This window comes from Nematolebias whitei, chromosome 2 (assembly GCF_014905685.2).
Source record: "Nematolebias whitei isolate Nwh7 chromosome 2, NemWhi1, whole genome shotgun sequence".
Taxonomy (NCBI): Eukaryota; Metazoa; Chordata; class Actinopteri; order Cyprinodontiformes; family Rivulidae; genus Nematolebias; species Nematolebias whitei.
Window position 1 is genome coordinate 15,349,443 of NC_056499.1, and position 11,713 is coordinate 15,361,155.

General features: G+C 43.1%; 2 protein-coding genes across 2 annotated transcripts in view; one reads left to right on the top strand and one right to left on the bottom strand.

The window, feature by feature from the left end:
- fah (fumarylacetoacetate hydrolase (fumarylacetoacetase)) overlaps positions 1–6,000 on the bottom strand; it is a 14,803-nt gene extending 8,803 nt beyond the window's left edge. Inside the window, exons 1-9 of the mRNA XM_037697348.1 lie at positions 5,879–6,000; positions 5,401–5,511; positions 4,819–4,940; positions 4,409–4,458; positions 3,939–4,029; positions 3,129–3,226; positions 2,645–2,697; positions 2,470–2,569; positions 1,663–1,793 (exon numbers count right to left, since the gene is read on the bottom strand). Of these exons, the coding sequence (XP_037553276.1) occupies positions 1,663–1,793; positions 2,470–2,569; positions 2,645–2,697; positions 3,129–3,226; positions 3,939–4,029; positions 4,409–4,458; positions 4,819–4,940; positions 5,401–5,511; positions 5,879–5,959 (837 nt within the window). The 5' untranslated portion in view covers positions 5,960–6,000. The remainder of the gene's footprint in view (positions 1–1,662; positions 1,794–2,469; positions 2,570–2,644; positions 2,698–3,128; positions 3,227–3,938; positions 4,030–4,408; positions 4,459–4,818; positions 4,941–5,400; positions 5,512–5,878) is intronic.
- A 423-nt stretch (positions 6,001–6,423) lies between these two features.
- Positions 6,424–11,198, top strand: mthfs (5,10-methenyltetrahydrofolate synthetase (5-formyltetrahydrofolate cyclo-ligase)). The gene is made up of 3 exons (XM_037697355.1): positions 6,424–6,822; positions 9,224–9,488; positions 10,679–11,198. The coding sequence occupies exons 1-3, from the start codon at positions 6,712–6,714 to the stop codon at positions 10,897–10,899; spliced, it is 597 nt and encodes a 198-aa protein (XP_037553283.1). The 5' UTR covers positions 6,424–6,711; the 3' UTR covers positions 10,900–11,198.
- The last annotated feature ends 515 nt before the right edge of the window (positions 11,199–11,713 follow it).

Sequence of the window (11,713 nt, forward strand, 5' to 3'; positions counted from 1 at the left end):
GATGGATGGATGGATGGATGGATGGATGGATGGATGGATGGATGGATAGATGGATGGCTGTCCTGTCTGCTCCCCATTCATTTCCCACCAAACATATGATATTTAAGACTTTTAAAAAATTGTCAGTAATTTTCTGGAAGTGTATATTGCAGATTATTTTCTCATCAAATCATATTCCTAAAAAATTCATGCTCTTAATCCGTTCTATTTCTTGATTAGTTTCATTTTTTTAAATTCTGTAATAATTTTCTGTGTTTAAATCATTGCCTTTGTTTTCCCACTGAGAATTAAAAGTCCATCTCTCTGTTTTACTAATAGCATCCTGTATTTTCTTTACTGTTAATTCTGTATTTCTACTTCTTTTCCAAACGTCTCCATGGTCTGCAAACAGCGAACAGCCCATCTCCTCAATCATTTAAACAAAAACATCATTAAAGAAAATAATAAATGATTATTAGAGGATGACTCGCTGCGGCGACCCCTGAAGAGGGAAAAGCCGCAAGAAGAAGAAGAAGAAGAAGAAGAAGAAATAATTATTATGTTGCCTTATGGTGTTCCAATTTCTACAACATATTTCCCAGAATATTTTTCCTATTCTAACTTGTATTGTCTTTTTTGATAAAGTTTTTGATCCATTTAAACATTTTTCATGTAATACCCAATATCTTTATTTTAATTCATACCCCTTCAACCCACAAAATATCATACGCTTTTTCAGTATCAACAAATATTGCCACCACACTTTATTTATTTGAGCTTTTCTGATTTTATGTTCACATAAAGCTGAATTATGCCCCTTTTGAAACCCACTTTGATATTTAGATATACATCCTTTATTATTAAAATAATATGTTAATCTATCGTTGATCATTTTATCTTATGTTTGATGTTAGAGCGACTGGTCTGTAATTGTCTGGTTTAGAAAGTCCACCTGGATCTGTCATTCTGCGTTTGTTTCTACTTCCTGTCCTCTCAAACCCAGCCGGTCGAAGCAGATGGCCGCTCGTCCTAGGCCTGGTTCCGCTGCAGGTTTCTTCCTGTTTAAAGGGAGTTTTTCCTTTCCACTGTTGCCATTGTGCTTGCTCAGGATGGGAGACTGTGATGAATGAAGATTCAACACAATCTGCTGCTTCCTAACATATATAAATTTTACTGACTGGTTTTATAATGTCTGTGAATGTTTCTGTACAGTGCCCTGAGACAACATCTGCTGTGACTTGGAGCTGTAGAAATAAACTGAATGTCTTGAATTGGGTGGCACGGTGGCTCAGTTGGTAGAGCAGTTGCCACTCAGCGAGAAGGTCACTAGATCAAATTCTGAACTGGGACCTTTGGAGTTTGCATGTTCTCTCCGTGCATACGTGGGTTTTCTCCAGGTCCTCCAGTTTCCTCCCACAGACCAACAACATGCATGCTAGACTGATTGGTAACTCTAAAGTGTCTCTAGGTGAGAGTGAGAGAGTGAATGTTTGTTTGTCTCATTTGTCTCTATATGTCCCTGTGATGGACTGGAGATCTGTCCAGGGTGTCCCCTGCCTCTCGCACAGTGACAGCTGGATATGGGAACCAGTGACCCCCGTGACCCAAAAAGGAAGAAGCGGGTAAATATGATGGATGGATGGAAATTGAGTTGACTCCTGACGGACTTATTGAAGTTCTCACCTGGATGGGGTTGGGTTCTGCAAAAGGTAAAAGTGCCTCCATTGGTACCACCCAGGGTGAGATGGTGGTCCCAAAGTTCTTCCCCAGGAACGGTCCAAGAGGAACATACTCCCAGGCCTGAATATCTCTGGCTGAAAATGAAGGAAACCAGTTCAGTTTGTCAGTCATTGAATAATGAGATCAGAAGTAAAACAGGTTCTGTTTCTGTTGTTCCAGGAGGATGGGGTCCAACCTGAGGAGAACCAAGTTGTGGTTCTAATGGATTTAATGGAGATGTTAGGACTCCATTCAAGTGTTTGGGCCCAGAGATGTTCCTCTCATGACGGTGTGACACCAGGTGAGCTCACCGCTAAGCATGGCTTCACCTGTGAGGGTGTGGTCCGAGGAGGATCACATGCAGGCTGAGCCAGGATCAATCCAGGGGTTCTTGGTTTTAAAAATAAAAGGTGTTAAACTCTGGCGTGTTTAGACAACGGGTCAGATCAGAACATCAGGCTTGTATGTCACAGGTGGGACAATGACAGGACAAATGGACTTCCATGAGTCCACCTGTCCACCCTGTGAATCACTTCAGGTGCGGGTTTTGTTCAGCCCTTTTATCCAAGTCCATCGGGTCTGTTCAGCTCGTGCTGCTGGGTCGGAGCTCTGATGATGTGAGGTGTTGTGATTTGTCCATTTCTGGAATAAAACTACATTAGCATGGCTAACATGGAAGTTAGCATGCAGCTCACGTCCTCTGTCTGTCTCTGCAGGACTCAGGTAAATGAATCAAACCTTAGACAGAGTTCATGCCGATGGTTCTCTTACCGCTCCAGTCATTCATCAGGACCATCCCAAAGATGTGTTCGTGGGCCCGGTCGATGGTGATGGGCTCCCCCAGCCGGTTTCCTCCCCCAACGAAGAACGCCTGAACAGAAAACACCAAGCTGCGGTGACTGTAGCGTTCCTGTTGGACGGTGAGCAGACGGACAGGAGAACTCACCATCTCCAGCTCAAAGTCCATCTGCTGACTGGGTCTGAACACCGGAGGCTTTGCTGAGAAAAAAACCCAACACATTTTATTGAGCTGCTTCCTGTGAGTGCAGATCTTCTATTCTCAGACTTTAGTTCCAACAGTACAACTCAAGCAGAACCCTGAGCAGCTGGACCTACAGAGGCTAAAAAAAGTTCTGTAGACCTGATGAACTCGTTCATGTCAAACGTTTAGCTGCTGAAGGCTGAACACGTCCTCATCAGATGGACACATGATCTGCAGATCCAAAATGTTTTAAAAATAAAACAACTTCCTGGATGGAGGCAGAACTTCTCACCAGCATCTAGCTACAGAGCAGAAGTCCAGCTGCTTTGTGTTTGAAAACTTTTTTGGATTTGCAGCGTCCAGGATGACTAAGCTTCTACAAAAACATAAAAACATCTCCTTCATGTGATGGCCAAGAAGGAATCTAAAGAACAAGATGAGATTTTACTTTGATCAGGTCTCATCTGACCCAACGGGCGGTGAAGGGCGGTTCCAGAAACAACCACCGAGGATGCTCGACCGTGGTACCCAACAGGTAGCCTCAACCTGAAAAACACACAGATAAAAAAAAACATGCAGATTATGAACAAATGACAGTGAGGTTTTTGACTCGATTCTTTAATGGTTTCAGAGTGAGACACTGTACTGGTGTCCATTTTACAATTTTACGAGATTTCAAAAACTTAAAGAGTCGTTTGAAGAAGAGAGTCCAGGCAGGACGGAGTGGATGGAGAAAAGTTTCAGGAGAGATTTGTGACAAAAGGTGTCAGCAAAGGTCAAAGGAAACATTTACAAGACAGTGGTGAGACCAGCTATGTTGTCTGGTCTGGAGACAGAGACATGGACAAAAAGACAGGAGAAAGAACTGGAAGCCGTAGAAATGAAGATGGGAGTGACAAGGATGGATAAGATTAGGAATGAGATCCTCAGAGGTACAGCACAGGTTGAACAACTGGGAGACAAAGTTAGAGAGACCAGACTGAGATGGTTTGGACAAGTCCAGAGGAGGGACAGTGGTTTGGACATGTCCAGAGGAGGGACGATGTTAGAAATGCAGCTGCCAGGAAAAGACAGAGGCGATATATGGATACAGTTAGAGAGGACATCGAGGTAGTTGTAGTGAGGACAGAGGACACAGAGAACAGAGTGAGACGGAGAAGGAGGACTTGCTATGGAGACCTCTGAAGAGGGAGCAGCTGACAGAAGAAGAAGAAGAATTTAGACCAGGACACCATGCTGGTTGGTTCTGGTTCTGTACCAGTTTGGCATCAGGGCGTTGTCCTTCCCTCTGAACATGGTGCCCACGTTGGACGCGTGATCTTTGGACGAGTAGAAATCTGTGTAATCTCCTGTGAAACAGAGGAGAGGTTCTGATCAGCAGCGATCGGACCTGCTGCTCACATCATAGCCCGATCCTTTGACCCAGTTTGACCCGGTTTGACCCAGTTTCCTGCTTTCAGTGCCAGAGCGAGAAAGTCACATTAGAGAAAGAAGTGGTTTTCTGGGGTCTGTTGGGAACAATGTTCAGTTTTAATCAGAAGAACACAGAATGAGTCCAGGCCAGTTCCATGATAAACCGGATCTGTCCAAGTGGACTGGACTGAGGCAGGTCGAAGCAGAACCCCCACATCAGCAGCCTTTAAAGGGGCTCCTCTCACACTGAGGCCACACACAAAGACCAGGGTTATGTGGTCCCCTTCAGGACAAAGTCTTTAAACCAGGACTCACCGATGTCCGCAGGAAGGTGCATGGACGCTGCGCTCTGGGGGACAAACGCTCTGAAAGACAAACAGCTGGTCGTTAAAGACAGGACACCAGGTCTGAAGACAGAATCCAACTACTGGACTAAACACTATTGTCCTCAGGAAGCAGGCTGAACGTCCACAAGTCTGCTGTCTCTCCCCGTCCTGAATGTACCACAAATATGCTGTCCCACACTGTCTTGAACATCCACAAGTCTGCTGTCCCGCCCCGTCCTGAATTTCCACAAGTCTACTGTCCCACCCCGTCCTGTAACGTCCACAAGTCTGCTCTCCCATCCCGTCCTGAATGTCCACATGTCTGGTGTCCCGCACTGTCTCGATGGACAATAGTAAACTCTGCTGTCTTTGTCCTGGTGGACATGGACACGAACTGACCTGCTCCGAAGGCTGGCATCGTCTCTCAGCGTGCTCTCACTTGTGGATAGCAGCGTCTTCAGGGTTCTCCGGGTCTCCTTCCAGGCCTCGTGACCCAGACTCATGAAAGCATTCAGGACCGGCTGCAGTGAGACAAACCTTCATGAATCAGACAGAAAACTGAAAACCGTTCATTTTCATTGGACCACAAACCCATGAACCTTCTGAGGGGTTCGTAGTAGGTGGACCATGTGGTCCACATGAGTTTTGTGGATCTGGAGAAGGATTACAGTTGTGGTCTCTGAGGGGAACTGGGGTTACTTTGTCTAAACTGGAGGACTTTGGGTGTCTCTGGATCTTGTTCCTGAGTGTTGGTGCCAGACACTGACTATGTGTCCTTAATAATGCAGGCGTTGCTCCAGTCAGCTGTAGTGAAGGGGCTTAGCTGAAAGGCAAAGCTCTGGATTTACAGGTTCTGACCGCCATCTGTGGTCATGAAGTTTGGATTAAGACTAAAAGAACCCGATGTGGACTGAACCTCAGCCTCAGAGTTCGACTGTTTGAATCTTTTGTTTTACACTTTTAACATTTAGAGACAGTCACCTGATCGAAGACGTCCTGGTGCGTGGACATCACAGGCCCCGCAAACAAAGACTTGATCACACTCAGGTCCAGGATCTGGTCTCCAATAGCAACACCAATCCTGTGTTTGGGCTAGAAGCAGAAAAAACAAAGTTTTGCAGTGACTTGAATCAGAACCACAAAGACATCATCTGATTTTATTTTGAAAGGACAAAGTCCTCTCAGACAGAACCTCAGAGTCAAACTGTGAGGTGACACTGCTAACTGCTGCTGCTTCTCATCATCCTGGTTTTCTCTGGAACTTTTTTGTTCTGGGTGGACTTGTGACCTGCTGGACAATGGTCACCAGTGACCCCCATGACCCGTAAAGGAAGAAGTGGGTAAAGTTGGTGTATGATCTGCTTCAAAGACAGAACCGAATCTAGGCTTTGCTCTGCCAGATGTTCTCTTCTTCTTCTTGGAGCCGGACAAAAACCAAAGAAAACAAACAAGAGCTTACGTTCTCAGAGGTGGAGAAGACTCCATAAGGAAGGTTCTGGTAGGAGAAGTCCGACGTTGGATCGACTTGTATGAAAGACATCTTGTGACGGTTTCTGATGTTCCTCTCAGCTTCAGCGTTTCTGAAAGACAGTTAAACTTCTCCAGATGTTGGATCAGACCAACCCACCTCCCACAGCTCAGCCAATCACACTCAACCTACAGGAGACACCCTGCTGCAGACCTCTGGACCTGAACATGACTCAGCAGAACTCCAGAGGAACCGTAAATCTGAATCCTGCTCAAACTGCAGAGCCTCGGGTCCTCTGGACAGTTTTCTGACCAGTGGGTTTTTTTCCTCAACCAGTCCGTTCCTTTTCATTTAGCCGAGGTTCGACCTGGCTGGAAAAAATGACGACGGATAAGTTTATGTGCATTTTTTTTTAGGAATTTCTCAGGAACAGACTGAATAATCGTTTGCTGGTGGGAGGTGTTCTTTTAGATCAGTGAGAACCAATCAGAGACTCGAGTTTATATGCCGTTTTCTACATGGAAGTTCAACAGTGACATAAAACGAGCACACATCAGTGGCAGACTGAACACAGACCCTGCCGCTGTCACGTGATTATAAACTCTCTCTCTCTCTCTCCTCCCCTGTGCGCCGCTTCAACTGCCGGGACCTGCACCTGTATGGAAATGGGGCGGACACTATCGGAGCTGAGTTGACACACGCGCTGGATAAAGTTCAACGTTTGGTCAGGGGAGCAGAAAGGTCCGGCTACCAGAACTCCTTGTGGATCGGACCGGCCAGCAGCGGGACAGAACCACCCTGACCTGTCATCTGACCGGCAAAAGATGGCGGCACTGAGAGCCGCCAAAAAAGCTCTGAGGAGTGAAGTAAAGCGGAGGGTCTCAGCTCTGAGCCCGGAGGAGAAACGGAGACAGTCTCTGCTGCTTTCACACAAGGTGAGGACCGGAACCTTGCTAACTTCACACACGTTCTTCGTATCGTTCTGGGTCTATGTTCTGAGTTCCTTGGTTCACTCACTGCCGTAACGATGTTGGGGTCGCTGTACTACTCATTTATGTCTGTAGTACTACGCTACTGATCTGTACTTAAAAAAACGTGTTGCGCTTTTACACAGAGCTTTACGGCCACGGTTTCATGGTGCATTTAAAGACAACTCGTAAACTTTGAAATTCATCCCGAATGCACAGTTAATGTAGAAATAAACTAGACGTCCCGTTTAGATATGCATGAACTTACAGTTTTACAGATTGACATTAATTTGATTTGTGTCAAATTATTAGTATAGTATTATTAATAATTAGTAATTATTAGTACAGTATTAGTAACAGGGTCCTCTCTTGACACATTCAGTTTTAAGACTAGGCTTAAGACTTTTCTTTTTGATAAATCCTATAGTTAGGGTTGGCTGGTATAAGCTAAGATCCTGGACAAATTGACCACTTTTTTATTGAATAGTTACAACTGAATAGTTTACATTTTATATTATTTTTATTTTAACGTGATTCTTGAACTGCCATTGTGTATCTGTTCCTCCTTCCTGTTCCTCTCAAACCCAGCTGGTTAAAGCAGATGGCCGCTTGTCCTGAACCTGGTTCTGCTGGAGGTTTCTTCTTCATGAAGGTTTTCCTTCCCACTGTCACCTTCATGCTTGCTCAAGATGAGAGTCTGTGATGAAGTTAAATTCAAAGCAGTGTGCTCCTCTGATATATAATGTTATTAACTTACTTTTTATACGTGAATATTTCTGTTCAGTGCCCTGTGATGACTCCTGTTGTGACTTGGAGCTACTGTATATAAATAAACTGAATTGAATAGAATTGGTTAGCAGTGCCCACCATTGATCTTCAGCTACAGAACTGAAGTCCGGTTCCTCTGGATTCTCTGAATCCTGATGACTGAGACTCTACACCAGAGGTCTTCAACCTTTTTGATCAAAAAATCTATTTCTACTCTTCGCTCGCCAAACAAATCATGTTCAGAGCTCCAAAACCTGCAACAACTATGGCGATCAACTGGTGGCCCATGAGCCAAAGGGGTTTTACATCCAGTAGGTGACGTTACAAAACGGAAATTATGTGATCAGTTTTACTATTCATGGATATTTTTACATTTTAGGACAAGAGAAAAAAATCAGATTCATGTAAAAAAAAGAAGAAGAAAAATAGTTTACTGTATATTTCTTTCCAATTTAGCAATTTAGCAACTAATTCAAACCTTATACTTTAAGTTTTTATAAGTTCTCCTTTTAATTTTTTTGTTAAAATTATTAAATATTCCACTTTGAAGTAAAAAAGCATACATTTGAAGCGTGCATAAATATTAGGCCATTTTGTCAGATATGCAATTGTGGCTTATTAAATTGTTTAAGTTCAAGTAGGTTTTATTATCATTTGCATCACATGTGGTACATGTGGTGGAACAAAACTGTGTACACGGGGTCCCAGTTACATGCAACAATAGCAAAAATATAAATTGTAAAAAGAAACAGTGAATATATAAACTAAGAAATATGCTAAACACTAATAGTGCTAATCTATACACCAAACAACAGCAGCACGAACATGAGTCCGAGTAGATGAGTGCGAATGAATACAGCAGCATGAGATCAGCAGCATGAGATCAGCAGCATGGATAATCAGCAGCACATATCCCCAATTAAAGTGGCATTACAGTGATTTTTTTACAGTGATTATCCTGGTTAGATATTCAGGAGTCACAGCTTCAGGGTAGAAGCTGTTCCTCAGTCTAGTGGTTCTACACTTAATGCTCCACAACCTCATGCCTGAAGGGAGAGGGGCAAAAAGTGTGTGTGCTGGGTGTAAGTTTTTAAGTTAAATAATTGTTTTTATATACTTTAATTGCCTTTAATTATTAAAAAAATAAAAAATCCAATTGTTATCAAACTGCTTATCAATGTGTCCTGAAGGTTTGAGAGCCCGGTCCCTCCATGAGGCTGTCAGTCAGATAAATGAAGTCTCTCAGTCTGACCCTCGTCTTCGTAATATCATCTGAACATTTGCAGTAAACTAGCCTTTTCTGTTGGGGGAACAAAAACCAATAAAGGTACATTTTCTTAGTTTTGGTTGAAGCTTCAAAGAGTCACCAACCAGAGACTGAAGAGCCACATGAGGCCCCGGAGCCGCAGGTTGCAGACCCCTGGTCTGAGGCTTGGGTCAGATCCATTCACACACAGAACCTGACAGAACCTCAGTTAGTAAAGGTTTATTTACTGCAGATGCTGGTTTCTTCTTTGTCTGAAAAATGTTTCAGCTCTCAGAACAGACTCCAAAGACTTGGGGGTTAAAGTCCAAACCTTTGGTTTTTGTTTTCTTGTAGCTCTTCAAACACCCGAAGTACGTGTCCGCCCAGCGTATCGCCGTGTTTCTCAGCATGGAGGACGAGGTGTCCACTCAGGACATCGTTAAAGACGTGTTCCTGTGTGGGAAAAGCTGTTTCATTCCCAGATATGAGAGCGACAGTTCCCACATGGACATGCTGAAGATGGACAGTCTGCAGGACATGGAGACGCTGCCGCTCACGTCCTGGAACATCCGGCAGCCTGCAGGAGACGACGAGAGCAGAGAGGAAGCTCTGTCTGCCGGTCTGCAACTCTGCACCCACCAGGGGGACGGGGACAGTGTTTGATAGATCTGCACCTCAGAGGGTCAGACTGGTCCAGACAGACTGTGGTTCCAGAATTTTATTAAAGGCTGGAAGGAAACACAACTTTTGACTGAATAGTCTAAATTTAGATCCAAAACAGTAGGACTGAGGTTTTATTGTCCATTTGTAGCTTCTAAATATACAAAGTGTTTATACTTTTTTGAATTTGGGTCCACAGAGACTGGACACTGGAAGGGATGGACTTCTAGGACCTGTGGACAGGTCCATGTGGCTTATTTAATGTTTGAAGAGTCTTGTCAGACAATGTCCAATTAATAACTATTAATAACTGATAATAACTGGTTAATAATAGTTACCTGCTTGAGAAAGTGTGCTTAGTAACAGAGGGACAGAGTTAAATGATTAATAATGCAGTCTTGTTGGATAAAGTCTCTGTGGAACAACTATTAAAAACTGGTTATTAACTGGTATTAGTTGTTGATGTTAATAACTGGTTATTAACTGGTATTAGTTGTTAATAACTGATAACTGGTTAATAATAGTTACCAATACCAGTTAGACAAATTGTGCTTAATAACAGAGGGATAGAGTTAAATGATTAATAATGCAGTCTTGTTGGATAGAGTTTCTGTGTAACAACTATTAAAAACTTGTTATGAACTGGTATTAGTTATTAAAAACTGGTTATTAACTGGTATTAGTTATTAAGAACTGGTTATTAACTGTATTGGTTGTTAATAACTGGTTATTTACTGGTATTAGTTGTTGATAATTATTAATTTAACTGTCCTGATTCATGCTCAGTAATCCAGGTAGAAAAATCCAACAAAGTTAAGTCAGGTCTTCTGGATTGTTTTTTTTTTTTTTTTGTGTTGAAACGTTCCGTCTTTCATCCAAAAGACTTCATCAGTCCGAGGAGCCACAACAAACTCAAGTCTTATAAATAGCACCTTCACATAGTGGGTCAACTAGTTTGATGGCGCTCAAATAATTTCTGGAGTCCGCCCTCTCCCCCGCTGACTCGTTTGAGGCCGTCAGGGCCCAAGTGGTTCAAAACATCCTGATCCACGCTCAATAATCATATAATAATGTTCTTTTAGAGAGGTGCAGTTGAAAAATCAAAACTGTCATTTGACACAACAATGCCATGTTTTTCTTCCTGTCCAGGAGGTCTGGACCTGATCTTGATGCCGGGTCTGGGTTTTGACCTGTCTGGAAGACGTCTCGGACGAGGGAAAGGGTTCTACGACACCTACTTGGAGCGCTGCAGCAGACATCCTAAAGGAAAACCGTACACCATTGGCCTGGCCTTCAGACAGCAGCTCTGCACACAAGTCCCTGTTCATGAACACGATGTCCTCATAGACGAGGTCCTGTTTGAGGATTAGTAGCTAGCCTAGGGGTACAGCACAGACCCAAGACCAGGATTAGGGTCAGCTGGCCTTTGCGTCGTCCATGTTGTCCGTCTGACGTCCTGTAGTACGAATAAAACTCAACTGCTGATTGTGTTTTTATTTTCTTTGTTCCTTCTAGGTAATTACTGGCTGAAAATAACCTGTTCAACCAAAATGAACCTGTTACCATGGTAACCCCTGAGCTAATAATGAATTTAGAGTTTTGATTTAATACAATATAATTAACTTTATTAAAATAAAATAAAAAAAGCATTGGCCAAAGTACTGTACACCAACACCATAGAATGCACCTGAATTAAAAGTGCATAAAATTAGAAAATAAAAATTTTAATTTTTATACATTAAAAAAAAAAGCTGTTAAAAAGAAATAAACAAACAAACAATAAAAGCCAACATCTCCAGAGGTAAGAGCCAAGGAGAAAAAAAACAAACGTGAGTCGGCCTGTCTGATGTGGAAAGGCAGCATGTGCAGATCAGTAGGACCCACTCCAGACCCCCCACCCAAGTACCATCCACCCCTTAGACCCAGAAGACATGAGCTGAAGTCCAGAACAACAAGGCTAATGTGTTTCCTGCTCTTCCTCTGAACTTCTTGAAGGTATTAGTGACTAAAGGTCAAATACAACTGATCAGATTGTGGAGGTCAGGGTCAGATTTGGTTCCTTCAGGTTATGAAAATGTTAAGAGGACATTAAACTAAGTGTGGATCATTAAATACAAGGGAACACTGCTGATCCAACAAGCTCACGTGGAGACTTCATTAACTGGAAAGGTCACAAACATGGGG